The sequence below is a fragment of the Mesoplodon mirus genome (genome assembly GCF_964341445.2).
Source record: "Mesoplodon mirus genome assembly, chromosome: 2".
NCBI lineage: Eukaryota > Metazoa > Chordata > Mammalia > Artiodactyla > Ziphiidae > Mesoplodon > Mesoplodon mirus.
The window spans coordinates 31,120,787-31,148,352 of record NC_138977.1 but is presented as its reverse complement, the minus strand read 5'-3'; the positions used below and the strand labels follow the sequence as shown (position 1 = coordinate 31,148,352).

Below are 27,566 nucleotides of genomic sequence, written 5' to 3'. Positions count from 1 at the left end.
ACATACCTTTTTAACTATAAAGTGTGTGCATATCTTTATTTAGAATGAAAGGGTTTAAAGACTAGCATTATCTCAGTAATATTGTACTTTGAAGGAAGCTAGAAAATAGCAAGTCTTTTATGTTTATATACAAATGTAAATTTTATGTTTTATGACTTAGCAAAGCAAGACACATTTTATTACTTTATTATATTTTAACTATTTTCTTTATGAAGACAGTCTGTTTGGAAAACTGAGTGAAGTATTATAGTGCAAAGTATTTAGTAGTTTGTGTTGGTTGGACCCGATTTTGAGTCCTGGCACAATTACTAGATTTTGTTTTGTTTTGAACAATTTATTTAGTTTCCCTTCGTGTTTTCTCATCTGGAAAATAGTGGTAATAATCCTAATTTGCTGAATTGATATGAAGATTATTATGTACTAAAAGCATCAAATGTGCTAGATACACAGTAGTCATTCAATATAGGATCACTGTTTTTATAATTAGCGTGTGAGCCATTTAGCTAGAACTTAATGGGTGCAGTTAGCCTGAGGGAAATTTTTGCAGTGTGTAAAAGGGTTGGGATATTTAACAGAGTGTTGGGGGTTTTTTTTGGCAAATTCTGCCAGTGTAAATTGCATGCAAGGCTCATTGCTGGGGTAAAGGGGTGCCGGCACAGAGGTGGAAACGTGTTCCCTTGAGGAAGGGACTTTGATGTGGTCTGTAACTGGCTTTCTTTTCCTTTATTCGATCCAAGAACAATCCTATGAATGGTGAAATGTAACTCCAGCTTCCTGGTGACAAAACTGGGTCTACAGAGGATCAGCGACTTTGTTAAAGTCACTTGATGAATGCTAGAGCTGAGATTTGAACCACTAACCTCTGCTTTGTCTGTTCATTCAGTGGATGTAAATCCAGTGAGTCCCAGGTTCCGGGCACTCAAGTTTAGCCCTCTCCCCACCCACCATAGACCAGTCAGTGCTCACTAAACCTTGGACTCCACTCAGTCTCCAAGGGTCTCATTGTTCACGAAATTAGTAGATTCCCAAAAACTTGTTGATTGAATTCTATTTAAGATGTATTATTAAAAGGAATTCTGTAGTATTTTAAAATAAAAATGGGTATTTTATTTTATTTTGAATTTTATTTTATTTTTTAAATACAGCAGGTTCTTATTAGTCATCCATTTTATACATATTAGTGTATACATGTCAATCCCAACCTCCCAGTTCATCCCACCCACCACCACCACCCTGCTTTCCCCCCTTGGTGTCCATACATTTGTTCTCTACATTTGTGTCTCTAAAACATGGGTATTTACTTTAAATAAAAATAAATCTTCTAAGTTACTGGTTTCATAAATGTTATTTTATGAATAGTTTCTTAAGCAATGGAATACACATAACAGGAATAGAAAACAACTAATGATTGTTTGCACAGATGGGGTGGTGGGTTCAGTTTTGGAGAGATTAATCCAACTCACATTGGAAAATCTTTTTGTTCTATTTAAGACTTAAATATCATTCATTTAAATGATAGGAATGATTTCTTTGGGATGGTGTAAAATATATCTTTCATCTCTTACCATATGTTAGATGTTTAAAAGTTAAGAAAAACCTTAATTTATATAGCTATATTACTTTAAAGTGTTTTGTTCTTATTTTTATCTTCAGTAGTGCCTCTTCACTCTAGGCTAATATTAAAGAATGTGGATATAGAGGACTGACTGTATCTTTGAAAATATAAGGTGATGAATAATAATCTTTGATGTCAAGATGAAACTGAGGTGAAAATGTACTCATAGCAACCATTAGCAAATTGTCACATTTGTAGGCTTTAGCAGTAAGGTGGTGATAACAATATTGGCCTAGTTTCTCTGCTCACAGCCTTGGCATACTGTATCCCATCCAATGCTGTTTCAGTGTCATTCTGGAATCTAGAGACGATTTAAGTTAGAGATATGAGCAGATACACACTGCTGTGTATAAAATAGGTAACAATAAGGTCCTACTGTAGAGCACAGGGAGCTATGCTCAACATCCTGTAATAAACCATCATGGAAAAGAATAAGAAAAAGAATATGCATGTATATGTATAACTGAATCACTTTGCTGTCCACCAGAAACTAACACAACATTGTAAATCAACTATACTTCAGTTTTTTAAAAAATCATAAATTAGAGGTGCGCTGCTGAGTGTGCCACAATTAATTAATTCTCTGGCCTTGGCTGCAAGGCCTTGTTGCTGTACCACCTGGGGCACCTCTGCTCACCGTGGTCCTACCCAAGCAGCAGTATTCACTAAGGCCACTGCTGAAAGAGCTTTTGTAGAGGTTAGACTTTCCATTTTCACTCATTCTGTCTTCATTAGATATTCTGTCTTCAATTATTTTCCCCATAGGTTTTTCTTATAATGTGTGATAATTCTCATAATGTATGTTCAGGAAATCGTATGTAAGGAACTGAAATGTGATTAAAATTCTTTTTGTTCAGAAAATATTAACACATACTTGTATTGCTTCAAAATGTAGAATTAAATATTCTGTGATATAAACCAAGACTTCAGAAAGCTGAAACTTTGTTGATAAGAAAATAATATGGGACTTCCCTGGTGGTCCAGTGGGTAAGGCTCCATGCTCCCAATGGAGGGGGCCCAGGTTCAATCCGTGGTCAGGTAACTAGATCCTGCACAAATGCCGCAACTAGGAGTTTCCATGCCGCACCTAAGAAGTCCACAGGCTGCAGCGAATATCCCGTATGTTGCCACTAAGACCTGGAGCAGCCAAAACAAACAAACAAACAAACAAATAAATATATGTGTTCTTTAAAAAATAATAATAATAATACAATTTATTCTTTAAACATTGATTTAAACTAAATGATAGAAAAAGTATAGATCCTTCTATGAGCTGCACTCATGTGTTAAGTATCTCTTACAAAGAGGCAGATTAGGTTGTAGTTATGACTCTGGAGCTGGAATTCCTGGCTCTGTTCTTGATTCCACAATTACCAGCAACATGATCTTGGAGAAATAATTTCTTTTTACTTATATGTTTGGAGAATAGTAAAAGTCAGTGACTTACTTCATAGGATTGTTGAAGGGTTAAACAAGTTAATACATGTGAAGCACTTAGAGTAGAGTTCCTGGCACATTGTCAGTATTTGGTGTTGGCTTTCTGTTATTAGGTTCAACAATTTATATTTTCATCTTTCATTTATTTATTTTAATCTGTATTTGCCTATTCTTAAAAATAAGATGTCTTTATTGTCTTTGAAAATCATGTGGACTGTGAGTTATTTGAAGTTGGTAAACTTTATGTCTTCTACAAAATTAATAGTTGTATAATAAAGTGTTTCTAAGCATTTACTATTTTATCTGGAAAACCACGTTTATGATGTTCGAAATGGATATAGTTGATGTTTAATTGTACTCATTCTTACTATGCTTAAGCAGTTAGTAAATTCGGGGTACATATGTCAAATGAGGCCAGTATGATACATAGGTACATGATCGTTGAGATGATCATCACAAGAGCATATAGAATAACCTAAAAAGGATAACGCATCTATACTTGAGATAGCTCAACAGAAGAGATCATTTTGAAATTTGTGACTCTTGATTCAGACTAAATATTTGTTTTTAATCACAGAACCATAATAGGCCTTGGAGTCTCTTTCCAGAATTAAAAACAAATTCTAAAAAATTTAAGAGATTGGGTTATTGCATTTATTTAACATTTTTTTCAGCACTAGAGAGTAGCTACAGATTTGTAGCTATGAATAAAGACAGTAGCATACTTAGACTTCCTTCCGTCTCTTCATTCCTGTTATACCTGGTTCCTTCAGACGTTCCTGAGCTAATTTTGCTTTTACCTCATTCTTTCTTGATCTTGATTACTTGAAATTTGGTTTGTGCTCCACTCAGTGGTGTTGAGGAATGGGAAGAAGACTGTCACCTACAGGCATGTAGGGTCTTTCACACCTTTGGTGATTTATAGTTGGAGAGTGGACACTGGGATCGTCAAAGTAATTATTAATGTTTTGTTTGCATAGTTATCAGGTTACCTTTGATTTGGGGTTCACTTTTTCACAAAGACTGTCTAATAAGAGAGAAGTGGTTCCGTCTTCTTGGCATTAATAAGTCTACACACCTATTCTTCGGGGGAAGGAATTGTTCAGAATTAATTGTCGCCCTTAAGCTCTTAGCTTAAGCCATTCTCTTTGAAAAATGGAGTGAAAACAGATACTGTCTTTTTCTTATTCTACTATGTTTCAAATGCCGTATGACAGGTAATCAAAATTATTGTTAGTCATTAATCCTAACTACAAATTCCAACAGTGATAAAAATCACTCATATTTTGTTGAAGTAATTCTTTTCTATAGTGCCTAGTGCATGACTGTTTGTTAATACTGAATACATTTAACTTAGTTATGGAAAGTTAATATGAGAAAAAATTTAATATTTCGAACTAAACTTGTTTTTATTTCTTTGGGGCACAAAAGATTTACTTACGAAAGTTTGTCTGTCTTATCCATCTATCTATCTATTTGGGGTCTGTTTTAAGGCCACAGAAAGTGAGGCTGGTGAGATGGACCTGAGTGGGTTACCGGAGACAGCAGTGGACTCTGAGGACGATGATGACGAAGAGGACATCGAGAGAGCCTCGGACCCTCTGATGAGCAGGGACATCGTGCGAGACTGCCTGGAGAAAGACCCCATTGACAGGACAGACGATGACATTGGTAAGTCTGGGTGAGAAAACGAATCTCATAGCAATTTAAAGAGCTTAGAGGTAAGACTGTGTAATACAGTGGAGCCCAAGAATAGTAGGCTCTAAAAGGTCATTCATGTATCAGTGTCCCTTGGCATTTGTTGTTGAAAACATTTTGAAACAATTAATTTGTTCATAGCTTCAGGAGACTACAACTAATAAAAGTTCCTAATAAAACCCTTCCACACGAGCCATTTCTTAGCTTACTCTCGGACAAAAAAATAAATATAGTCTTCCAAACATTATTACTTCTGTTAATCGTCTTGCGCACGCCATTTCTAGTAAGCTCGAGTTTTTCTTTGTGTGAACATCAGTCGGGTGGTAGTTGGTAAAGCTGTCATGTAAATGACTTTTCTTCTTCTCTGGTTCCGTAGGAAGGTGAGGCTCAGGGGAAGAAGAGAGCAGAATGTCAAGTGAGCCCTGCGTGAACCTGGGGGTTGAGGCTTTAAGTGTGCCCTAAGGTTAAGAGTCTAAGTGGCTTTTTGTCCGCTTTTTCCTTCCTCGGGGTCGCCTTTACCCGGCTTTGCCATCAGAGCAAGAGTTGATTGTGTAATGGTGCTGTAGCGTTCATGCCTGCCTTCTGGGCCCTGCTTCTTCCTTAGATGCTGGGGGCGGTGAGAGCAGCTTCCTCTGAGAGCATCACTGCCCCGTAGGTCTGGAATCTGTAACCACTGGTGCCTGAGCCTGATTATCTGCTCTTCCACACCCTTGGCTCTTTTTGGGCCAATATGTATTTGAAAGAAATTCAAGGAACTGGGTCTAGTGGGATTAGATATAGGACAGTATGGGCATCATCGTATGTGAGTGGCTTGTTGCTTGCGTTTTGTTTTTTGGTCTTTTTTGCTGTATGTGGGCCTCTCACTGTTGTGGCCTCTCCCGTTGCGGAGCACAGGCTCCGGACGCGCAGGCTCAACGGCCATGGCTCACGGGCCCAACTGCTCCATGGCATGTGGGATCCTCCTGGACCGGGGCACGAACCCATGTCCCGTGCATCAGCAGGTGGACTCTCAACCACTGTGCCACCAGGGAAGCCCTGTTGCTTGTGTTTTGAGGGAGCCAGCGTCATGTATGAGGAGACCCTTGTACCGTTTAAGCTCTGCACATATACTAGGGAATTAAAGATGGAAAACCAGAACCTTGGATTAGGTATCTAAGATACCACTAAAGCCATTGATAGGAACTGCTAGCTATTTAGAGATGACTGCTGTGTGGAGTGAGCATTCGGTCATTGGCGGATGTGACTGAGCGCCTTGTATGGACTGAGGGTTTCCGAGGTCCTGGCAGACCAGTGGGAACAAAACAGGGAGCCCTGGTCCTGCTGGGGTCTGAGGAATAAAGTGGGGGAGATGTTTCAGGGAGTGCACCGAACAGGGGGCTGTTTTAGGAAGGAAGGACTGTCAATGCCCTTTTAGAAGTTCAGACCCGAAGGAGGTGGTGGGAAGCCAGCCGTGCCTGCACCCCCAGCACAGAAGTGCCTCTGCCGTCACCCTTCCGGGGGCCTTAACCTCTAGATTTCTGTTGGAGGAAAGGACGTAGCTGCCTCTCACATGCTCATCCCTGTTCCTCCTTAGGTTAGCCCCCTCCCTCCTCCACCTGGTCCACTCCCCGGTCCTGAGGTGCTCTTAGTCACAAGTCTTCTGAGGCTTCTGCAGCATGAAGTGAAGTGGTCCTCTTTCATCCCTGAAGACATAGGGTTTAGCTTCCTCTAGACTGATACCACACGTTCATCTGATTTCCAGTGTCCAAAATTTATTCCACTCCCTTATTCTCTTTGTCCTTGCCCGCTTCTTTTTCATTTTTTAAAAAATTTTTATTGGAGTATATTTGACTTACAATGTTGTGTTAGTTTCAGGTGTACAGCAAAGTGAATCAGTTACACATATACGTATGTTCATTCTTTTTCAGATTCTTTTCCCGTATAGGCCATTACAGAGTACTGAGTAGAGTTCCCTGTGCTATACAGCAGGGCCTTATTTGTTATCTATTTTATATACAGTAGTGTGTGTGTGTCAATCCCAATCTCCCAATTTATCACTCCCTCCCATGTTTCCCTTTCGGTAACCATACGTTTGATTTCAAGATCCTACTTCTTTTTCAAAATCACTTTATTGTAGTTTTAAAGAGAGAATGAAATTGGAAGTGTGTTTGGTTTGCCATCTTAAGAATCCTTGCTCATAGGGTTTATAAAAAATTAGATTGAACATGGCTTATGAACAGATTGACATGGAGGTTTATCCTTTTTTGAATATGCTCATGTTAGTATAGTTATGGAAGAAAATTATGATTATTCAAATACATGTAGCTATTGGAAATTTAAGACTCTCACTTCATATCTGAGAAGTTTTCTCTCTCAGAATTTCTAGAAGGAAGAGCTATGCTGATTCCTACAAATGAACACCACACTGTTTTTTTTTTAATGTGCTTGTTGATATAATCTCTGGATGAATTACTTGTAGTTGAATACCAATATGCTTGTAAACAGTGATAACTCAGATGCTTGCTCCTATCAAGTATATTTTTATTTAAAATAGTAAATCATTATCACTAAAGATAAGGCCTAGGGACTTCCTGGTGGCGCAGTGGTTGAGAGTCCACCTGCCGATGCAGGGGACACGGGTTCGTGCCCCGGTCCAGGAAGATCCCACATGCCGCGGAGCAGCTGGGCCCGTGAGCCATGGTCGCTGAGCCTGCGCATCCGGAGACTGTGCTCCGCAACCGGAGAGGCCACAATGGTGAGAGGCCTGCGTACCACACACACACACACACACACACAAAAAAAAAAAAAAAAAAAGAATCCACCTGCCAATTCAGGGGACATGGGTTCCAGCCCTGGTCTGGGAAGATCCCACATGCCACGGAGCAACTAAGCCCGTGTGCCACAACTACTGAGCCTGCATGCCACAACTACGGAAGCCCACGTGCCTAGAGCCCGTGCTCCACAACAAGAGAAGACACCACAATGAGAAGCCCTCACACTGTAATGAAGAGTAGTCCCCGCTCGCTGCAACTAGAGAAAGCCCGTGCACAGCAACGAAGACCCAATGCAGCCAAAAATAAATAAATTAATTTTTTAAAATTGCTAATATTTAATCATGTTTTTAAAACTGCAGGAATTAAAAAGTTTCCTTTTGGGTTCCCTCAGATTCTTGGGTATACCTTTGTTTCAGTACTTTGAAGAAAGGGACATTATTGATTTTTGCGCTTCAACTCGTAACTCTATAGGTACTCAATTATTGAATGGTTACAAATTTATTTTTGGTTTTGAGGCCTTGGCCTCAAAAGAGAACTACTCTGGTCCCTTTCAAAGAATTCCTTTTTTCTTCCCCGCTTGTTGTACTGCACACACATACAAATTCACAGGTTTTTAAAAAAAAAAATCTTAATTATTTCTTATATAAAATTAAACCAAAGCAATAAGATAAGAATTTTCTGAATTGACTAAAGCTTCTGGTGTCTGTAAGTTGATTATTTAGCTTTTCTTTGTGTTACATTGACTAGAAAAAAGTTTTTTTGAATGTCTAATATTTTTCATAAACAGGAATATTTCTTTCCTAACAAAGTAAGATAGATCACATTAATGTATTATTCAGACAGATTCTTCCAAGCCATGTAGAATAAAGCTGTCCTGTCTCTCCCTTCCACACTGCTTCTCTCCATACGTCCTGGGAACTATCTCAGTACTCATTCCACGCTCTGAATTCTTGGCTGACATAATCCCTGTTACTCTGTATGCTTCCTGGGGCATCATCAGGGTTTATGTTGAGCTCCTGTAGTCAAATGCTTCCATTTTATATTTATTATTTTTTTAAAGATTGGTGATATAAATTCTTTATTTTTTTAATTGCTGTAGTCCTCCAGTGTAATACATGATAGAATAGAAGCTATCACAAAACCAGTGTTACCATTATTGAGTCTTTGAGAGTTTTAAAAATACTTGGATATTGTCTGGTTAAGTGTTTGTTTATTTTTAATTTTTCAACTGAGCCTGGAGAATTATATACATTTACTATTATTATATCTTCTCTGTCTCCTTTATTATTTATCCTTATATGTGATACACAGATATTTTCTATTCTGTTGTATCTTTTAATGTTAATCACTACTCATATATCACAAATTGATTTCATGACCCACTAATAGAGTAGGAAACTTCCAGAAAGCAAGACAAATGTCCATGCAAGCACTTCAAATCATTGCTGCAAGTATTAGTGAATACGTTTTATACTTCATATTCATATGCTTCATATTCTCCTATCATGTGTGGTGGTAATTTGACTTTTATTACTGTCTAAACATGTTAAATTTAGAACATTTCTGACAATTAATTTCTCGTCTCATATTTTTCTTAAGAGCATGCATCTCTGCTTGTCCAAGGAAATTTAGCTCTTACTAGGAGAGGAAAAAAATGAAATGTGTGTTCTAATACCTATAGCTAGTATTTTAATACCTTACAGTGAGGGGTGGGGTGTGATAGCTGAAGAAAACAGAGGCTGGTAACAGCAGAACTAACAGGGATGTGCCAGCCAGAGGACCACAATTTGTTCATTTGTCTTTATGTTTCATGTCAAAAAGCCAGTGCATTTGTAAAACACTGAGTCCCACCTCCCGCAGATAGTAGGTATGGGTCATCTCTTGCAGTGCTATTCAGAATTGCCTTATAGCTGCCCTCAGGCATAAACATATTTTATGACAGGACACAAACACATCTACTCATTCCAGAAATGAAAGGTTCACTCAACAGAACTTATTCTTTCTATAACTGATGTACTTTGATACTCTCGCTCCTTCTTTTTTAAAAATGCTGGTTGCAACAGGAAATTGATGTCCTGACACATCAGCCTGGGTCAAGTTGAAGAACGCTGTCTTGTTGGACAGAATCCCTGGGTACCACGTATCACTGTTATTCTTTCTGATTACCAGAGCCACCCCTGTAATGAAAAGTCTTATACAGGAGGGATGACGTAGGGTCTAAGCAGAACAGACGTTACCAAGCTGGACCAGAAAACACCACCTAGTCTGACCTGTGGAAGAGTAATGTTTTCACAGAACATATCTTTATATTATACATTGTTTTTGCAATGAACAAACTATATCCAACAACATAAAACTCGTCACTAAATCCTAATAGACGGAAGGAAGGAGCATAAGGACAGTATCATTTGTGCGGACAAGAAAAATGTAGTAGAATTTTTACTTAGCCAAAAGTTTGAACGATACCATGAATACAGTAATAATGACAAGAACAGCAGTTCTCATGTATTGCGTATTTACTCTCTGCTGAGGACTTTATCATCTTCATTGCTTTTGATCCTCAGACCTGTCCAGTGAAGGTGGGTGTTATCTTTTTCTTTTCCAAGTGAGAGAAACACGCCTTAAGGAAATGAATCAACTTCCGCAAAGTAATTCAGCTAGTAAGTGTTCACATGCTGACACACGCCCTGTGGTGTTTACCACCACCTGTGATGTCCAGCCTGAGCATGGAGCCGCACAGTCCTGAATCGTGCCGCTGCCACTTCCTAATGATATGCCTTCGAGCCGCACGGTTTCCTCCTTGTGAAGTGAAAAAGAAACCGTGCATCTCATACAGCCATGATGATGAGTGAGGAAAGAACTTAGTAAGGAGTTCTTAGCAAGAAGAAGCTGTTTGTCCACAGCATTGCCAATAGGAAGAGTGAGCAAACTCTGTTTTCGTCCATCTGTGGGATCAGAAATAATCTATCCATTTTAATTCGCCTTTATCATATAATGTTGTAAACTTGTTAATGGATTACTTTTTATGGATCTGTCTGACCCACAGAAAATATTCCCTGGTTTCTAAATCCTGGAGTATCTTTAGAGTGAGGGTGGTTGTTTCTGCTGTGTGTTTTGGGCATCCACTCGCCCCCAGAGGCACCGGAATGGACCTACTGACTTTCTAGAGAATTCTCAGAGCTCTGTTTCATTTCAGCTTATCATTTCATCCCTTAGTAAGCCTTAATAAGATCACAGCTCATTTTCAATAGAAATTCCCCATTTGAAGTTTATTCATTTCTTCATTCCCACTGGAATTTGAATTGCACTGTGTCCTGTTGCTCCTGAATCAACAAGGAAATGTCACCATTTCCACAGTGACAGAATTCTTCGTATACCTGCAAGAACTCCAAAGTGTACTGAAGATAATTTAAAGTCTTTGTACTGTTCACCAGGCAGAATTGTAGGGCATTTAAAAAGAAAGAGCTGTAGAGCATTCTTTCTGAATGCTTGTTTGGGGAAATAGTTGTCATTTTTTCACACGCCTTCTGCTTTTCAGAACAACTCCTCGAATTCATGCACCAGCTGCCGGCTTTTGCCAACATGACGATGTCGGTGAGGCGGGAGCTCTGTGCTGTGATGGTGTTTGCGGTGGTGGAAAGGGCCGGGACCATCGTGTTAAACAACGGTGAAGAGGTTAGGAAATATTTCTGCCACTCATAACGTCTCTATGTGAGCCTCGCTCGATGCAGCAAATGAACAAAAACCCCATTCTTCTTCTTTCCTCCTTACAAACCAAGGGCAACAATAAGTTTGAATCATTCAGGAATTATGATGCACTCGTTGTGTCAGAGTCTTCCAAGTTCATTATTTTATTTTCTATTATTTGCGGTATTCCAGATGATACTGGTAGAAACATTTTTGACATTTTAACTTTTCAGATTTTGCAAGTTAAACGTTCATAATATTATGCCTCTTGTCAGAACAAAATGCTATTCTTATCAAGGCTGTGGTGATCATTTTATCTTGTTTACATGTGTTTTGGGGAACAGAAGACATTTTTTTCCCCAGTGTCGTTTAAGAGAGGAATAGCCAGAGTCATTAGGAGAGCGGAGCGCCGTGCAGGCACCTGGAAACCCGCGGGTCCATGGCTGTGCTTTAGTTCTTGTTCTGTGAACTTGGCGAATGGTCAGCTGTACTTGGGTTATTTGTTCCCTCTTTAAAAAATAAAAGATCTAAATCATTTTTAGGGACCATTCCAGCATTTACAGCTTCATGATCATGATGTTATTTTGTGCTTTGTCTTCATTTTTTGGAACTAGCTGGACTCCTGGTCAGTGATTCTGAATGGTTCTGTGGAAGTGACTTACCCAGATGGAAAAGCAGAAATACTGTGTATGGGAAATAGTTTCGGTGTCTCTCCTACTATGGACAAGGAATACATGAAAGGAGTGATGAGGACAAAGGTGGATGACTGCCAGGTATAAACTGTCATTATTCTGTATTCTGTTAATATAAAGAACACTTACGTATGCAGTTGAGGTAAGATTTTTCAGCCTGTATAAACAGGTCATCTTTTAGATTATAAAGAAGATTTTAAAGTAGAACTATGACTTTTAGTGTTATCACGCTCCAGGAAATTAAAAACAAATCTTCCGTAAAGTTACTTGGACTCCACAGAGCTAAGCATTCTGTAAATGTGTTCTATTAAAAAACAGGTGTTCTATAAATATGGTATTTTTAAATTTTCCTCAATAATAATTTATAATTTAGTCAACAAAAAATATGGAAGTAAAATGCCCATCATGAAAAGAAATTATATAGGTTAGTAAAGATGCTGTGATACAGTTACACAGTATTTTTATCTAAATACATGGAAGATATGGAATTGATTTTAGAAGTCATGAAAATTAATCATGGTATGAATCAGTAGAAACACTTGATAGTAAAGGAGTGATTGCTAATAAAAAGAACAATATCTGTATTGATATTATGTTAATATTCATTATTTAAAAGCATTTAATAAAAGGCTAGAGAGAATGTTGAGACCAAATGTGAAATTTAATTAGGTCGATCTAACAGGTAACCTCTATATTAGTGTAAAAAATATTTAAGATGTGGGCTTCCCTGGTGGCGCAGTGGTTGAGAGTCCGCCTGCCGATGCAGGGGACACGGGTTCTTGCCCCGGTCCGGGAAGATCCCACATGCTGCAGAGCAGCTAAGCCCGTGAGCCATGGCCGCTGAGCCTGCGCATCCGGAGCCTGTGCTCCACAACGGGAGAGGCCACAACAGTGAGAGGCCCGCGTACCGTAAAAAAAAAAAAAAAAAAAAAAAAATATATATATATATATATATATATATATATATATATATTTAAGATGCTTTTATCAGTATTAAGTATTTATAATTTATATCTTAAAAAATTGTCCTTGAAAGATAAAATACTTTAATATAAATAAACCAAAAGAGTTGACTTAGACTAATTAATGTTAAGTGCTCCTTGTATTTATTAGTCTACAGTCTAAAATACATCTGAATATAGTTTATGCTAAAAGAACATCATTGAATTTTTATAATGTCTGATAAATATAAAATAGTGCTCATTTAAATTTTCATTTCAAGCGTTTTACTTACTAAAAAGAAAAATGACCATGGCTATAAATAAAATCATCTTACTTAGAGAATAATTTTGCTAAATAATTCCTCCAGTGAGCACCATGGAGAGGGAAAAAAAAGGCTATAAATTCAGTTTTTGAATATGTAATGCCAGAAGAGCTTTCTTAATATAGCCAGCTCTCAATTATTTGGCAAAATAGAGGAAAACAGAATGGTACATAAATCTCAAAGTCTATATTTGGCCTCAAAATGTGTATTTAAAAGGGGTCATATGTGATATTTCAGCTTTTAGAATTATATTCCAAAAAAAAAAAAAAAAGCCAAACTGAGTCAAAACGAACTGGAAAATTGTTAAAGGTTTCTCTGTCCTGTTATTGCTTCTCAGTCTCTCCTTGCGCCCTTCTGCAAGTCAGGATCACTAGAGCATCTAGGTCCGTTTCTGTCCTTAAAGGGCGAGTAAAAGCTATTTTGTTTCTGAGAATTCAGCTCCTACATTAGCACCTCATAATTGTCCAACCCCTTTTGTTAGAAATTTTGTAGTCTTGGGACTGAAGTGATATAAGAGGCACAGAAATGTCTCAGAATAATTGATAAAAATATTATGACTTAATATTCCAAGAGTGCTGAAGTCATGTCAGATGTAGCAGGTAACCTTAAATATCCGGGAGTCCTGGGAGAGGACGAGGAGGTAGCTGTAGGGAAGACAGTTCATCTCTCTACTGGATGAGGAATCAGCGGGAAATCCAGAGTGATAGTCATCAAGGTAGACGCCAAGAGAAAACTCTAATTGAAAACGAAAACTCTGATTGAGGTAGTATTAGACTCCTGTAGTTCCTGATACGAGACTCCCGGATGTACAGAGAGGGTCAAGGGTGCAGCGTCTGCCAGACCAAGTCTTTCTCACTCTGCAGGCCTCTCCACACGCTGTAAAAGGAACGTGAAATCAGGGGTTCAGGAATCACCCTTGTGATTCCCCCCCATCTCAGGCCCTGCGTTCCTTCCCTCCATATTAGAACAGGCATGGAGAATGAATTTAGATATTTTAATGCAAATGCTTATTTGCATTAAATTATAGCATTTTAGCGTATTTCTGTTAAAATGTCATTTATTTGTCAGAAAGTGCGCATGCCACATCCTCCTCTTGCTGGGAGAACTAAACAGTGAGAATCACATTTTTGTCCATAACGTGATCTCCACGAGGGTGTCATTGTACTGAGCACATTGTAGGCAATCAAAGGTTACTGAATGAAATGAACGAAAGTGGTGTTCCCTCTACCAAGAGGAAGCAACCTTGGCTAGGTTTGGCCCTCATTTCCTTACAGTTCAGTGGGTTCCCAAAATACATCTTGGGTAGTGTGGTATAGAGTCGAGCCCAAGTTCAGCCTGAGGACACAGCATGAGTAGATGCAGTTTGACACTTATTTCGTCCGTTTGGGTCCCGTGATGTGCTCAGTGCCCAGCACTGTGCTTTGCCCTGCTCCCTTCTGTGTGCCTCTCTTCGCATTCTCTTTTTCTCTTTTTTTTTTTTTTTTTTTTTTGGGCACACCACTCGGCATGTGGGATCTTAGTTCCCCAACCAGGGATTGAACCTGCGCCCCCTGCAGTGGAAGCATGGAGTCTTAATCACTGGACCACCAGGGAAGTCCCCTCCTCTTCCCATTCTTGTCCCCTGTTGGGTTTGAAGGACAAAGGCGGGGCCAGGCATAGATGTCCTTTGGTACCAGGTGATTGGTCATGGTTTTCCATTCCCCATCCACGCCTTTTCCTTTTCTTTCTCCCTCTTCCTGTCCCTCTTTTCCTTTCCCACTCTTCTACTTCTGTCTCCCCTTCCTCTCTCCACCACCTACATCTAGGGCCTACCCGTGACACCCAGGCATCGCCTGGCTCTGCCCTGCACCCTTCGGCGGGGAGGGAACACTTGGATGCCTGTGTGAACAATTAGGTATGAACTCCCTTGCAGATGCAAAGTACCAGTTTAAACAGATCTAACGTCTTAAGGTAAATCTGTGAGACTCATGTTTTCTTGAGACCGTGAGAGCTAGTGATGCTTTGAATTTTAGCAGAAGTTTTGGAGGAGAAAGCAATTGCATGGATATTGTGAAAGCTGACTGTTTTCTATGTTGATAAAAGTTTAACTTTACTTCATTCTTTTATCATTTTTAATATTTTTACTAAATAAAAGTTGTGAGGTTATGTGCCCAAAAGAAAATTATCCGGTGATGTAATAAATGAAATGAAGTCATTGCCCTTTTATAGATGAAATCTTGCTTGAATTTTTATTTCATATCAGAGTGCCAAGATCATACAGGACTTTCACCTGTGAACACCTGTCTGGCAGTATAAACCTCACTAAAACAATTATGTGTATAACTCACAGATTTTCAACTGGCTTCATCCTACCAATTAAAAATTATATTTTTCCTATAAATTTCATGTTATACCTAAAAACTTCTTAAAGCAAAAATAAATTTGCTCATAAAAAATAAATGTTTTCTTGTAAAATTTATTTCTTTTGAGATAGCAGTTCTGTATGGCCATATTAGAAATTCAGTTTAGGAGTCCTTTTTTTTTTTCCTTTTTGGATGGTATTTCAGTTTGCTGCAGAAGAAATGCCAAAGATGTCTGTCTAGACACTAAGAATTTCAAATCAAACTTATTCTAATTTCTTTAAGTCCTTAGTCAAGAAGATTAATTTTAGTACATTTCTCTTCAGAAAGCATTTTCTTTTTATCTCTCTACGTACTTGTTTTAACTCAGGGATACATTTCTTTTTTAGGAGATAAGTGATATAATTACGTTCTCTAAAAATGAGTATAAGAAAGAACACCTAAAATTATTTGGAGACCTGGGGAACAATTTTGCTACCCTGTAAAAAGAAAAAAATTAAAAATATTTTTGAGGCAAGAAACTAAGGACCATAGACTTTAAACATACACACACCTGTGGTCAGTGTTAAGGATATGTGTCTGTAGGGGTTTTTTGGCATTTAAAAAAATATATTAAACTATCCATAATTGCTTACAACAAAAGCCTATGCTTTTTGAATTTTAACTTTTTGATTCTAAACTCTTAATGGAAAAATTAGTGAGATGATATCAATCAACTTGATGGAAGAAACTTAATATCATAGTATGCTCTCTCTTGAGTGTGAACTGCTGCTGCTACTTCTGTAAAAAAGCTTTACTGATTATGCAGAAAGTATGGGAAATATAGAAAAGTATATTAAACAATGAAAGTCACTTGTAAATTGCATTGCTCAGAAATAATCATTATTAGCCTTTTGTCATGCCAAGATTTTGATATGCATGTATAATTTTTTTAAATTAGCAAGCATGTACTTCTGAGACATTGGTTACGTTAGAATGCTGAAGGCACAGCTGTTTCCTCATCTGTACAGTGGGGATAATAGTAATACCTTCCTCACGGGCTGGTTGGGAGGATAAAGTGAGAAAGTTCCTATAAAGCTACTGCAATATCATGATGATAATAATAATGTCATCATTGTCATTAAAATCATTATTACAATATTTGGTTTTAAATTTTTTTAAAAAATTAATGTATCATCATGAATAGTGAGCCGGAAGCCTAAACGTCCTATGAAAATATGATTTTAGATGCCTATAGCATCTTTTATCTTACGTACATTATAATTTAACCATTTCCTCTTTTCATCTTTTCACCTTAAAGGAGAAAAAGAAATGTCCATCCTTTCTTCATTCCTAACAGATTTTTTTTTTTTTTTTTTTTTTTTTTGCGGTACGTGGGCCTCTCACTGTTGTGGCCTCTCCCATTACGGAGCACAGGCTCCGGACACGCAGGCTTAGCGGCCATGGCTCACGGGCCCAGCTGCTCCGTGGCATGTGGGATCCTCCCGGACTGGGGCACGAACCCATGTCCCCTGCATTGGCAGGCGGACTCTCAACCACTGCGCCACCAGGGAAGCCCCCTAACAGATTTTTAAAATAAGAATAAATTATTCAAAATTCAGAGAAGATAATAATTTTTATTTACGAATCTACTGTTGCTTCCTCACTGGCCTCTGGCTAATTTGTGTAATAAGTGATTTCTAGAATTCATTCGTAACTTTCTTTAAAACTACTAAGAAATGTAATTAAATGGTTTGCCCTGAGCCCTGAAATTTTTTATCTTTGGGGTCGTGGAGGAGTAATTGCTTGATGTGCATATTTTTGTTAACTTTTTCTTTAAAAGAGCAAGGATTAACCTTCATACCAGTTATGAGGAGTAGTGATTTGAGCTTAACAAATACGTAGCTTGTTTTGTGGACCCTTTTTGAACAGACTTTCTAAAATGATTTCTTTTATCAATTATAATTAGCAAATTTGTTATATCTACTGCTTGGGTATCTTTGAATTTTGATATCTTTTACTAAGATCATCTTTATTTTTAAATTGCTGCTCTCAAAATCTTTTCAGATTTTTTAAACCCACTAAATGATAATTATGTTTTAATATCTATTTTTTAAATAATAAATAAAATTTATTGAGCACCTACTGTATATCTAGCACAGTTCAGGAGTTTTACCTGGATTATCTCACTCAGCCTCCACAAGAATCCTATGAGGCTGGTGCTCTTATGATCATCTCCCCTTTTCAGATAGTAAAATAAGGCCCACCGAGTGATTGTCCCAGGATCCCACAGTGAGAGGTAGTAAAGCTGGGGTTTGAATCAGTTCACCTGACCCTAGAAACCACAGGGAGGAAGGGTTGGGGCAGGTAAGAGAATTTCTTCTGAAAAGCAATTTTATGATGATTTTATTAGCACGCTAGGATTTCCTAAGCACCAGAGAGTCCCGGGTTTGTACCTGCCCACTGATAGTATAGCAAAAAATCACAATCTAAAAAAAGTTGTGGTCACTTAGCTCAGTCCCCTGGATTCACGTTGCACATTACAATTCTTAAACTAGAAAGACCACCCAGCAGCTACCCTGATGGAGTGGATTACAATCCATTATTACATTATTCTATTGTGAATTCTTTTCATATTCTTCCTTTCTATTAGGGCCGTAATTCTAACAGATACTTAAACCACGTATAGACTCTTCAAAGCTTTTTTGCTGCTCTGCCCACAGTTGTGTCTTTTTTTTTTTTTTAATTTTTATTGGCGTATAGTTGATTTACAATGTTGTGTTAGTTTCCAGTGTCCAGCAAAGTGATTCAGTTATAAATGTACATATAGCCAGTCTTTTTTTTTTTCTTTTTAATATCTATCCTGAGAGTCCACTCTCCTCCCCCAGTGTTTTCTGAGTGTCACAGGTTGGGGGGTGGGAGTGGTGAGAAAGAACTATTCTAATTTTATCTTCTGATATTTTTCATTGTTAGGATTTTTAATATAAACTACATATAAATATTCTAAAAATGAAACTTTTCTTGACCAAGGAGGAAATACATTAAAAAGTAGAGAAGTCCGATTAAGGTTCATTACTGCCCTCATTTAGAAAGTATGAGAGAGACATGGGAAAATGTCAGTGTTAAATAATTAAAACACTGAATCATTAGCACTGCTATAGGTCTCTCGCAAGCACTTTATCATTAGCATGTGACTTACATTTTATTCCAGTTTGTCTGCATAGCCCAGCAAGATTACTGCCGTATCCTCAACCAAGTAGAAAAGAACATGCAAAAAGTTGAAGAGGAAGGAGAGATCGTCATGGTGAAGGAACACCGAGAGCTCGATCGAACGGGAACAAGGAAGGGGCACATCGTCATCAAGGTGAGACAAACACGCCTCTGCCCCGTGGCAGGAGGGTTTAGGTAGTACCCGTTAGGATGGTGTAAGATGCCCCCACTCCATTTTTAGGCGTAGCTTCTCTTAAATGTTATCAATTGTAAAAAAATCTTTATCTCTCCTGAAGAACAGCAGTCTTATTCATTATTGTGTATGTTACTGTCCAGTTCATCTTAGGCTGAAGGTTTGAAATCAAGGTACCATATAGCTGCCATTCATGTGGGATGCTGATGACGCCTTTGATTTGTTGCAGGGCACCTCAGAAAGATTAACGATGCATTTGGTGGAAGAGCATTCGGTGGTGGATCCGACGTTCATAGAGGACTTCCTGTTGACCTATAGGACTTTCCTCTGCAGCCCGATGGAAGTGGGCAAAAAGTTGTTGGAGTGGTTCAATGACCCGAGCCTCAGGGATAAGGTTGGAAGTTGCATTTTAGTTTCCTTTCAGCTATGAAACATTCAGATACAAAGTTAAAGAGACTTTAATATATATTTGTCATGCCACTTAATGTTCAAAATATTTTGATGGGATAAGAGAATGTACTTCTTAAGCCAAAAAAAAAAAAAAAGAGGTGATACACATACTAGTTCTTGTTATAGATTTCTAAGTTCAGCCCTAGAATTTTTTTGTTGTTTTAAAGCCCTGCCTCTTGGGCTTGCAATTTATTTATTTGTTTGTTTATTTATTGGGCCGCGCCATGTGGCATGTGGGATCTCATTTCCCCGACCAGGGATCAAACCCACGCCCCCTGCATTGGAAGTGCGGAGTCTTAACCACTGGACCGCCAGGGAAGTCCCTAGAAATGTTTTTCTTTTTAACGCAAAGGCCAATACATAGGCCAGCAAATGTTTCAGCAGGTATTCTATGAGAACCGTTCCCTATGTGGATGTATTTTTGATGTATTTGTGGGAGGAGGTGAGTTCCATGTCCTTCTCCTCCGCCATCTTGATTCCCTTCCCCCCAGCAAATGTTTAAACTTTAGTTCTGTTGCAAATTCTGTTAAAACACAGCCCTCAGTCACCTGGGTTCCATGGGAATCTGCATCCTCTGGTTCAGTGGACGGCCAGTGTACACCACATAAAAGTTACAGTTTTTCAGTTGGTACCCGAGCAGCATCCCCTCAGAACCATCGCGGGCAGGTAGGCCCCAGACATGTAATTCTTCTGAACAAACCCTCTTCAGCAGCTCTTGAGTCAAGCTCTTTTTCAAGGCCAGAGTGGGTGATAAAGTACTAGTCTTGTGAGGTTTGAGAGTTACTCATGGCCTGTACTCATGTCTCCTTCCACATGACGGCCTGGTTTCCCTGAGGCCGACTTGGGAGAGGCAGGGCGTACAAATCCAGAACTGGGGACTAGCAGCAAAAGGCCTCCAGCTCCAGCGCTGGCCCTGCCGCTGACTCGCCCATGGCCCTAGAGCAATAGTTTGGACAGTAATGCTCTTCATCTCATAATCTGAGGGTCACGGGCATAGAAGACCTCAGCCGAGGTCCTTAGCCTTAGCATTGCCTCTGCCATTTACCTTCTGTGTCATCTCACCCTCCTGCTACTCATCTCTTTACTTGTAGAACAGTAATCAGCCTCCTTCTGGGGTTGCTGTGAAGATGAATAACTGTGTAGTGCCTGGCTGTCAGCAGTCTCTTGGTGCATCTTGAAGCTATTGTGGTGGTAGTCAGTAGTATTCAGTTTATGATTTAGGAATCTCGTTTTTCTAACCTGGAATATGGCTAGTAGACTTCTAAGTTGACTTCTCAGCTACAAAACCTTAATTTTATGAAAAGGTCAGGTGTTAAGGATATAGTTTCAGGGGAAGTGATCATCTGGGTTTCCTAAACTTGAAAAATGGGCATTAGTGGAAATAAACAACAGAAAATTAATATAAATATCAAGAGTTGACTCCTGAGTGATTAGTCAGGTTATATACTATAATTTGTTACAGCGTACTAACTATAAACAGTATTTTAACTGAAGTTTGAAGATTAACTGTATACTGTCTACTCTATTTCTTTACTGCTAGAATGGCATGCTTAGTTTTCCCTCTTTAAGAGGTTAGTTAACACTTGAAAACAATGCTATGGAAAATTTCTTTGATCTTGTTATTCAAGATTTAGAACATTAAACTCATAAAATAAAACAGGTACTTTTATATTTAAAGTTGCAGTTATACTCACTTCATATAGTAAAATTTTACTGAGAATTAGATGTTGTTATAAATATTAAGGATGCCCTTAGAACATAACAGTTAAAGTTGTCGTCCTCATGGAACTTATAGTCTAATGAAGGTCACACAGTTCTTGCTGGTACAAAGCTAATATTCCATAGCTGTGAGTGTGTGTATTGTTCTTTATAAAGCTCAGTGTAGGGGCTTCCCTGGTGGTGCAGTGGTTGGGAGTCCGCCTGCCGATGCAGGGGACGCGGGTTCGTGCCCTGGTCCGGGAAGATCCCACATGCCGCGGAGCGGCTGGGCCCGTGAGCCATGGCCACTGAGCCTATGCGTCCAGAGCCTGTGCTCCGCAACGGGAGAGGCCACAACAGTGAGAGGCCCGCAAAAAGCTCAGTGTAGGGCTCAGTGAAAACGTGTGCAGGGTAAGAAAAGGCTACTCATTTTTCCTGCAGAATTGTAGATGTTAAAGTTTCTTTCTTCTTTTGTATTATTTTGATTTTATTATAGTTTTTGTTGTGACCTATTTCAAATGTATTTTGAAATGAAGCAAGATAAAAGTTAGTTACCATCCTTCACAGATTCAAAACCCTTCTCGGCCAAACAGCGTAGAGTCCACATTCAAAGTATTAATATATATTTTCAGAAGGTCATCCTCTTATGAATGAAATCTGAGAGTTTTGTTGTTGCTTTTCTTGTTCATTGTTATTAGGTAAATTGTTTGTTGGATAACTTTTTTGAAATGACTTTAATCATAAATTTTTAGCACTAGAAAGAAGAAAACCTATTAAAAATAATTGATTTTGCAGGTTACACGGGTAGTATTATTGTGGGTGAATAATCACTTCAATGACTTTGAAGGGGATCCTGCGATGACTCGATTTCTAGAAGAATTTGAAAATAATCTGGAAAGAGAGGTAATATTTGTGATTTTTTAAAAATAAACCATCAGCTTTAAGTTCATTTTATTCGGCCCATCTTTGAAACCACTCTTTTTTAACTCTTGTAGAAAATGGGTGGACATCTAAGGCTGTTAAATATTGCTTGTGCTGCTAAAGCAAAAAGAAGATTGATGACACTCACAAAACCATCCCGAGAAGCTCCCTTGCCTTTCATCTTACTTGGCGGCTCAGAGAAAGGATTTGGAATCTTTGTTGACAGTGTAGATTCAGGTAGCAAAGCAACCGAGGCAGGCTTGAAACGAGGGGACCAGGTATGGTATTTCTGAATGCAAACATAAGGGTAAATACTGGTGTCTTTTTCTCCTTCAGTCAATTGGGAAACTGAAATTAATTTTATAACTTTATTTTTAGATATTAGAAGTAAATGGTCAAAACTTTGAAAATATTCAGCTGTCAAAAGCCATGGAAATTCTTAGAAATAACACACACTTATCTATCACTGTGAAAACCAATTTATTTGGTAAGTGTTTTACATTTTTGCATACTTTCATTTTTCTCCCTTTTTTTGGTCTTTTTTTTAGCATTTAAGTCTTAATCATGAAAAAAGTCATGTTTATAATTCAAACATCATAAGAATTGAAAATTTATAGTAAAATGCATAGATACAGAATTAATTATGTAAGTGTATAATTAGATCTGAATCAAAATCTACTTGAGGACCATAGCATTATTTTTATCGATGTTTTTATTGATAAATATTTTAAATATCTATACATTTAAAGAGTGTGCTATTTTAACGTAATCTGAGTAGAAGTGACAGAAAACATACAAAAACAGATTCTTGGTGTCATTTGTTCATTGGAGTAGTGTTTTTCTACAAGATTACCATTTTGATAGCTGAAGTCTGTACTTAGATAATATTTCCAAGTTCTACAATCGCCTTTGAATTGTTCAGATTCTTATAATGGGCGTTTTGCGGTGTTTGTTTCCTTTTTAGTATTTAAAGAACTTCTCACAAGATTGTCAGAAGAGAAGAGAAATGGTGCCCCTCACCTCCCTAAAATTGGAGACATCAAAAAGGCCAGTCGCTACTCCATTCCAGATCTCGCTGTAGACGTAGAACAGGTGATAGGACTTGAAAAAGTAAATAAGAAAAGTAAAGCCAACACTGTTGGGGGAAGGAACAAGCTAAAAAAGATACTGGACAAGACTCGGATTAGTATCTTGCCACAAAAACCATATAAGTAAGTGTCTGTGTAGGTTTTCTGTGCGTTGTTATTGTGTCAAAATGACATGCAAAGGTAGTGATGTAACTAGTGTTTGCACATGAGTGTAAAAAATGTTTTCAAGGTTTTATGGCTGAGCTATCTTAGAAGCGATATTGAACAATTAAGTTTGTTTTAATCCCATTTCTGACACTTACTTGCCCACTCCGATGTTCATTGAAATATTTTGTTTCTCATTTGGACTTTTAAAAGACAAGAATGTGTGTTTGCTCCTGTCTCCGCCATGGTGTGGCGTCAGTTCTGCTCCTGTTTCTTTGTTTCTGGGTGTCTTCTCCTCCATCAGCATCTGCTGTTTGCCAGCCAGGTCATTGCTGCTCCCAGTTGCTTCCGTTCACGCTTGCCATTCTCTTGTTTCCTCTCTCTCCTGTTTTCAGTTATTTAACTGTTGCCAAGACATCACCAACCAAGCACAGAACTCCTTTCCTTCCTCCCAGTGGGCTCTGCAGTCAGAATGTCAGGTGTATTCTTGAATCTCTTCTTAGCTGTTTACTTACGCCAGGAGCTCATACCAGACAAAGTTGCAGGTGTTGCACTTTTTTAGCTTTGCTTGTCTGCTTGCTTTTGTCTTCATTTTAGCTCCTTCTGGGTCTGTGGGTGTTCTATAAAACCCAGTTACCATCAGCCAAAATTCTTTCAAGTATTAAATTACATAGGTGCCCCAAATTCATTTATTATTGATTCCTCAAACTACAGAGGTGTAAGAGATAACTTGAAAACATAAAGGTTATTTTCTGTCTTTGATAATCTAATGGGTCCTACAGAGGAGCAGTACATATAAGCATTCAGGAGTGTATCGAGCATTTCTTTTTTTTAATTCCACTTCAGATAAAATTTTCATCCAAAGATTAGAGAGATATGGTCTAGGATATGCTGTTAATGGGTCGAGTGTCAAACTTGTGTTTTCCCCATTAAACTATAATGATTGGTGGTTTCATATCAGCTAGAAAAGACTGCTACAGCAGAGTCCTGAGGATAAGCAGTGAGTAAGATGGCTTTACTTATAGACTCGAGAGTATGATTATACCAAGTAAGTTTCTAAGAGACAGTGGATTAGGCCTGCTGGCATTATAGAAAATAGGAATCGATTTTTTAGGTGACGCTTCTTGATGAAAAACTCATTTTTAAGTAGATAAGAAAGTTACCTCAGTTACTTTAATGTAGAATTATTAGCAGGACAGTAACAAAAAAAATCTTAGAGTCAGTTGACCATGAGTTAAATATGAACCTTTAAAACAATCTAACACAAGTCAGCATGACCCTGCCGAGTATTAATAGAAATGTGACATGTAAGAGCTGGGACGTAATCCATCCCCAGTACAGGGTGTTGGCAAAGGACACAGGATGAGAATACTATGTATAATGTTATTCTGTGTATTTAGAAAGATATTCAAAAGCTAGAAAAGGGAAAAGAAAAAAGGATAAAAATTAGACATGATGATTTTTAAAGCACTGAGGAAACATCTTAAATAATTTGCATTGAAGAACATATATGACTCATTTAAATCTTTTTATGAAATATTAAATATTATTATGAAAATTATTTGAAATAATCCGTATATGTAACGTAATTGAAATGAAATGAAAAGAATAGTTATATTTAAAAGAAGGCTCAGTAAACTGTAGGATCTGTTATATTGGTATGATAGACTTTATTTAATACTAGTTACTACTAAAACTTTTCTCTCCTAGAAATAAGCATATGTTAAGAAAGATTTTTTTTTGACAAAGCTACCAAAGTAGTCAAGCAGATGAATCTCCTAGTACTTTATATTTTTTAATTTTTAAATTTGTTTTTTATTTTTTGGCTGCTCTGGTCTTCATGGCGGCATGTGGGCTCTTCGTTTCAGGCTTCTCTTTAGTTGTGGCATGCGGGCTCTCTAGTTGTGGCACGCAGGCTCAGTAGTTGCGGTGTGTGGGCGCTAGAGCACGCGGGCTCATTAGTTGTGGCACACAGGCTTCTCTCTAGCTGTGGTGTGCAGGTTTAGTTGCCCCATGGCACGTGGGATCTTAGTTCCCCGACCAGGGATTGAACCCACATCCCCTGCATTGGAAGGTGGATTCTTAACCACTGGACCATCAGGGAAGTCCCAGATGAATCTTCCAGATATACTGGGGGGTTTTTCTCTCTCAAACATTATCAGTATCACAGAAGCTAAGATGTTGGATGGTGGCAGCCTGACAAGGATAGGCCCGGAAGAGCGATGTGAGTATGGGGTGGGTGGGCAGGAGGATGGTAAAGCTCAGGTCTCTTTGTCGGGTAAGTGGAGAAAGACTGCAGAACCCTGAGGAAAGAGAAAATAAACCAACAGACTACATATAAAGTTAACCAAGGTCAAAAAATCTCAGTAGCAATGAGAGAATTCTAGAGGTCCAGCAAGAAGAGAATGTGCTCAGAGGTGGACCTTTCTGAACTAAGCCTTTAATATAAAGTAGTTTCAGTCCAAGAGTAACCCTGCATCTGTGGACGGCAGAGATACAGCTGATAGTAGAGCGTTAGATCATCATGCTTGGTATTGAAACGTTGCTGAGAAACAGCTCTGAAGAAGGCTGCTCGTTGGGGGATGCCTGGAGTGTACCAGGGTTGATAGCATCTGTGCCAGCAAAGGCCCAGTTGGCTCTGTCTTTGGTCTGAGTCCTTAGCAATTGTCTAATTTACGTATGACATCTAATATTTTTGACAATAAAGCCTGGTTTATGTGGTTGAAAAATAAAATTCCACTAAAGATGTGAAGGTTTTAATGTTGCATAGAACATGAGTCCTTTTTGTCTGTATATACATGCCTCTATGCACTTAAATGAAAATTTAATTTTGTTGTGGACTTACATTTTTTTTTTTTTTTTTTTTTTTTTCCTGTACGCGGGCCTCTCACTGTTGTGGCCTCTCCCGTTGCGGAGCACAGGCTCCGGACGCACAGGCTCAGCGGCCATGGCTCACGGGCCCAGCCGCTCCGCGGCATATGGGATCCTCCCAGACCGGGGCACAAACCCGTATCCCCTGCATCGGCAGGCGGACTCTCAACCACTGCGCCACCAGGGAGGCCCTGGACTTACATTTGAATCTTTTTTTTTAACTGTTATTGCAATAGAGTTGATTTACAATGTTGCATTAGTTTCAGGTGTACAGCAAAGTGATTCCATTTTATATATACATACTTTTTAGATTCTTTTCCCATATAGGTTATTACAAGATATTGAGTATAGTTCCCCAGGCTAAGCAGCCTTGTTGGTTATCTATTTTATATATAGTAGTGTGTATATGTTAATCCCAAGCTCCTAATGTATCCCTCCCCACCTTCCCCTTTGGTTACCGTAAGTTTGTTTTCTATGTCTGTGAGGCTATTTCTGTTTTGTAAATAAGTTCATTTGTACCATTTTTTAATATTCCACATGTAAGCGATATCATAGATAATTTGTTGTTCTCTATCTGACTTACTTCACTTAGTATGGTAATCTCTAGGTCCATCCATGTTGATGCAAATGGCATTGTTTCATTCCTTTTTATGGCTGAGTAATATTCCATTGTGTTTATATACCACGTCTTCTTTATCCATTCATCTCTTGATGGACACTTAGGTCGCTTCCACAACTGGCTATTGTAAATAGTGCTGCTATGAACATTGAGGTGCGTGTATCTTTTCAAATTAGTGTTTTCTCCAGATATATGCCCAGGAGTGGGATCGCTGGATCATATTTATCTATGAAGTTTGAAGAATTTACACTAAAATCTTCTTTGGTCTTGTATTTGCTTATTTGCCTCTGTAATTTCCATTTCCCTCCCAAATAAAGAGGAAGAATGCTGCTAGATTTTTTTTTTCTTTGCACAGCCATTAAAAATGGTAGTTATTTTGATCAAGCTGTCATGTCTGAAAGCCTAATTGATGCTAAGTGTCTTATTTTATGGCACCTTGGTTGGTATCCCAACCTTAGTATGATCTTCTTTCTCCTTGTTTCAAGGTATTTATAGAAATTGGTCAGAGCTATAACCATTTGCTTGTGTTCTACTTATTTTGTGTTTGTTTGTACTTATTGTTTCATTCTGATGTTTTGGAAACAGTTGGCCCTTCAAATCTAGAAATAATGTTATGTATTATTAAGCCATGTTTCAAGAGTTGTCCCCAGGCTTTTATAAGTGGAAATGAGTTTGTAGCTATCCATAGTAAGTAGTATTTCTCTGGGAGCTTAAACGTAGAACTAGAAATTTTGAGTAGTGAGTTCAAAGTGAAAGTGAGTCATTGGATTTCCATTGCCTCTTTTTTGATGCCAAGAAATGTCACCATGCACCACTGCTTTTTTATGCTCTGTATAATTAAGAAATAATGTCTGTGTCAAGCTTTCTTTACATTTGACTCCATCATGATCTCATTTATTTCTCTGAAA

The 27,566-nt window shown here is 38.3% G+C and overlaps 1 protein-coding gene across 1 annotated transcript in view; it reads left to right on the top strand.

Annotated features, from left to right (window-relative positions):
- Window positions 1-27,566, top strand: part of RAPGEF2 (Rap guanine nucleotide exchange factor 2) — a 247,062-nt gene that overhangs the window by 195,593 nt on the left and 23,903 nt on the right. The window contains exons 9-18 of the mRNA XM_082611143.1: window positions 4,546-4,723; window positions 11,042-11,178; window positions 11,805-11,963; window positions 18,676-18,828; window positions 19,097-19,261; window positions 21,811-21,918; window positions 22,011-22,214; window positions 22,315-22,423; window positions 22,901-23,147; window positions 25,331-25,446. Of these exons, the coding sequence (XP_082467269.1) occupies window positions 4,546-4,723; window positions 11,042-11,178; window positions 11,805-11,963; window positions 18,676-18,828; window positions 19,097-19,261; window positions 21,811-21,918; window positions 22,011-22,214; window positions 22,315-22,423; window positions 22,901-23,147; window positions 25,331-25,446 (1,576 nt within the window). The remainder of the gene's footprint in view (window positions 1-4,545; window positions 4,724-11,041; window positions 11,179-11,804; window positions 11,964-18,675; window positions 18,829-19,096; window positions 19,262-21,810; window positions 21,919-22,010; window positions 22,215-22,314; window positions 22,424-22,900; window positions 23,148-25,330; window positions 25,447-27,566) is intronic.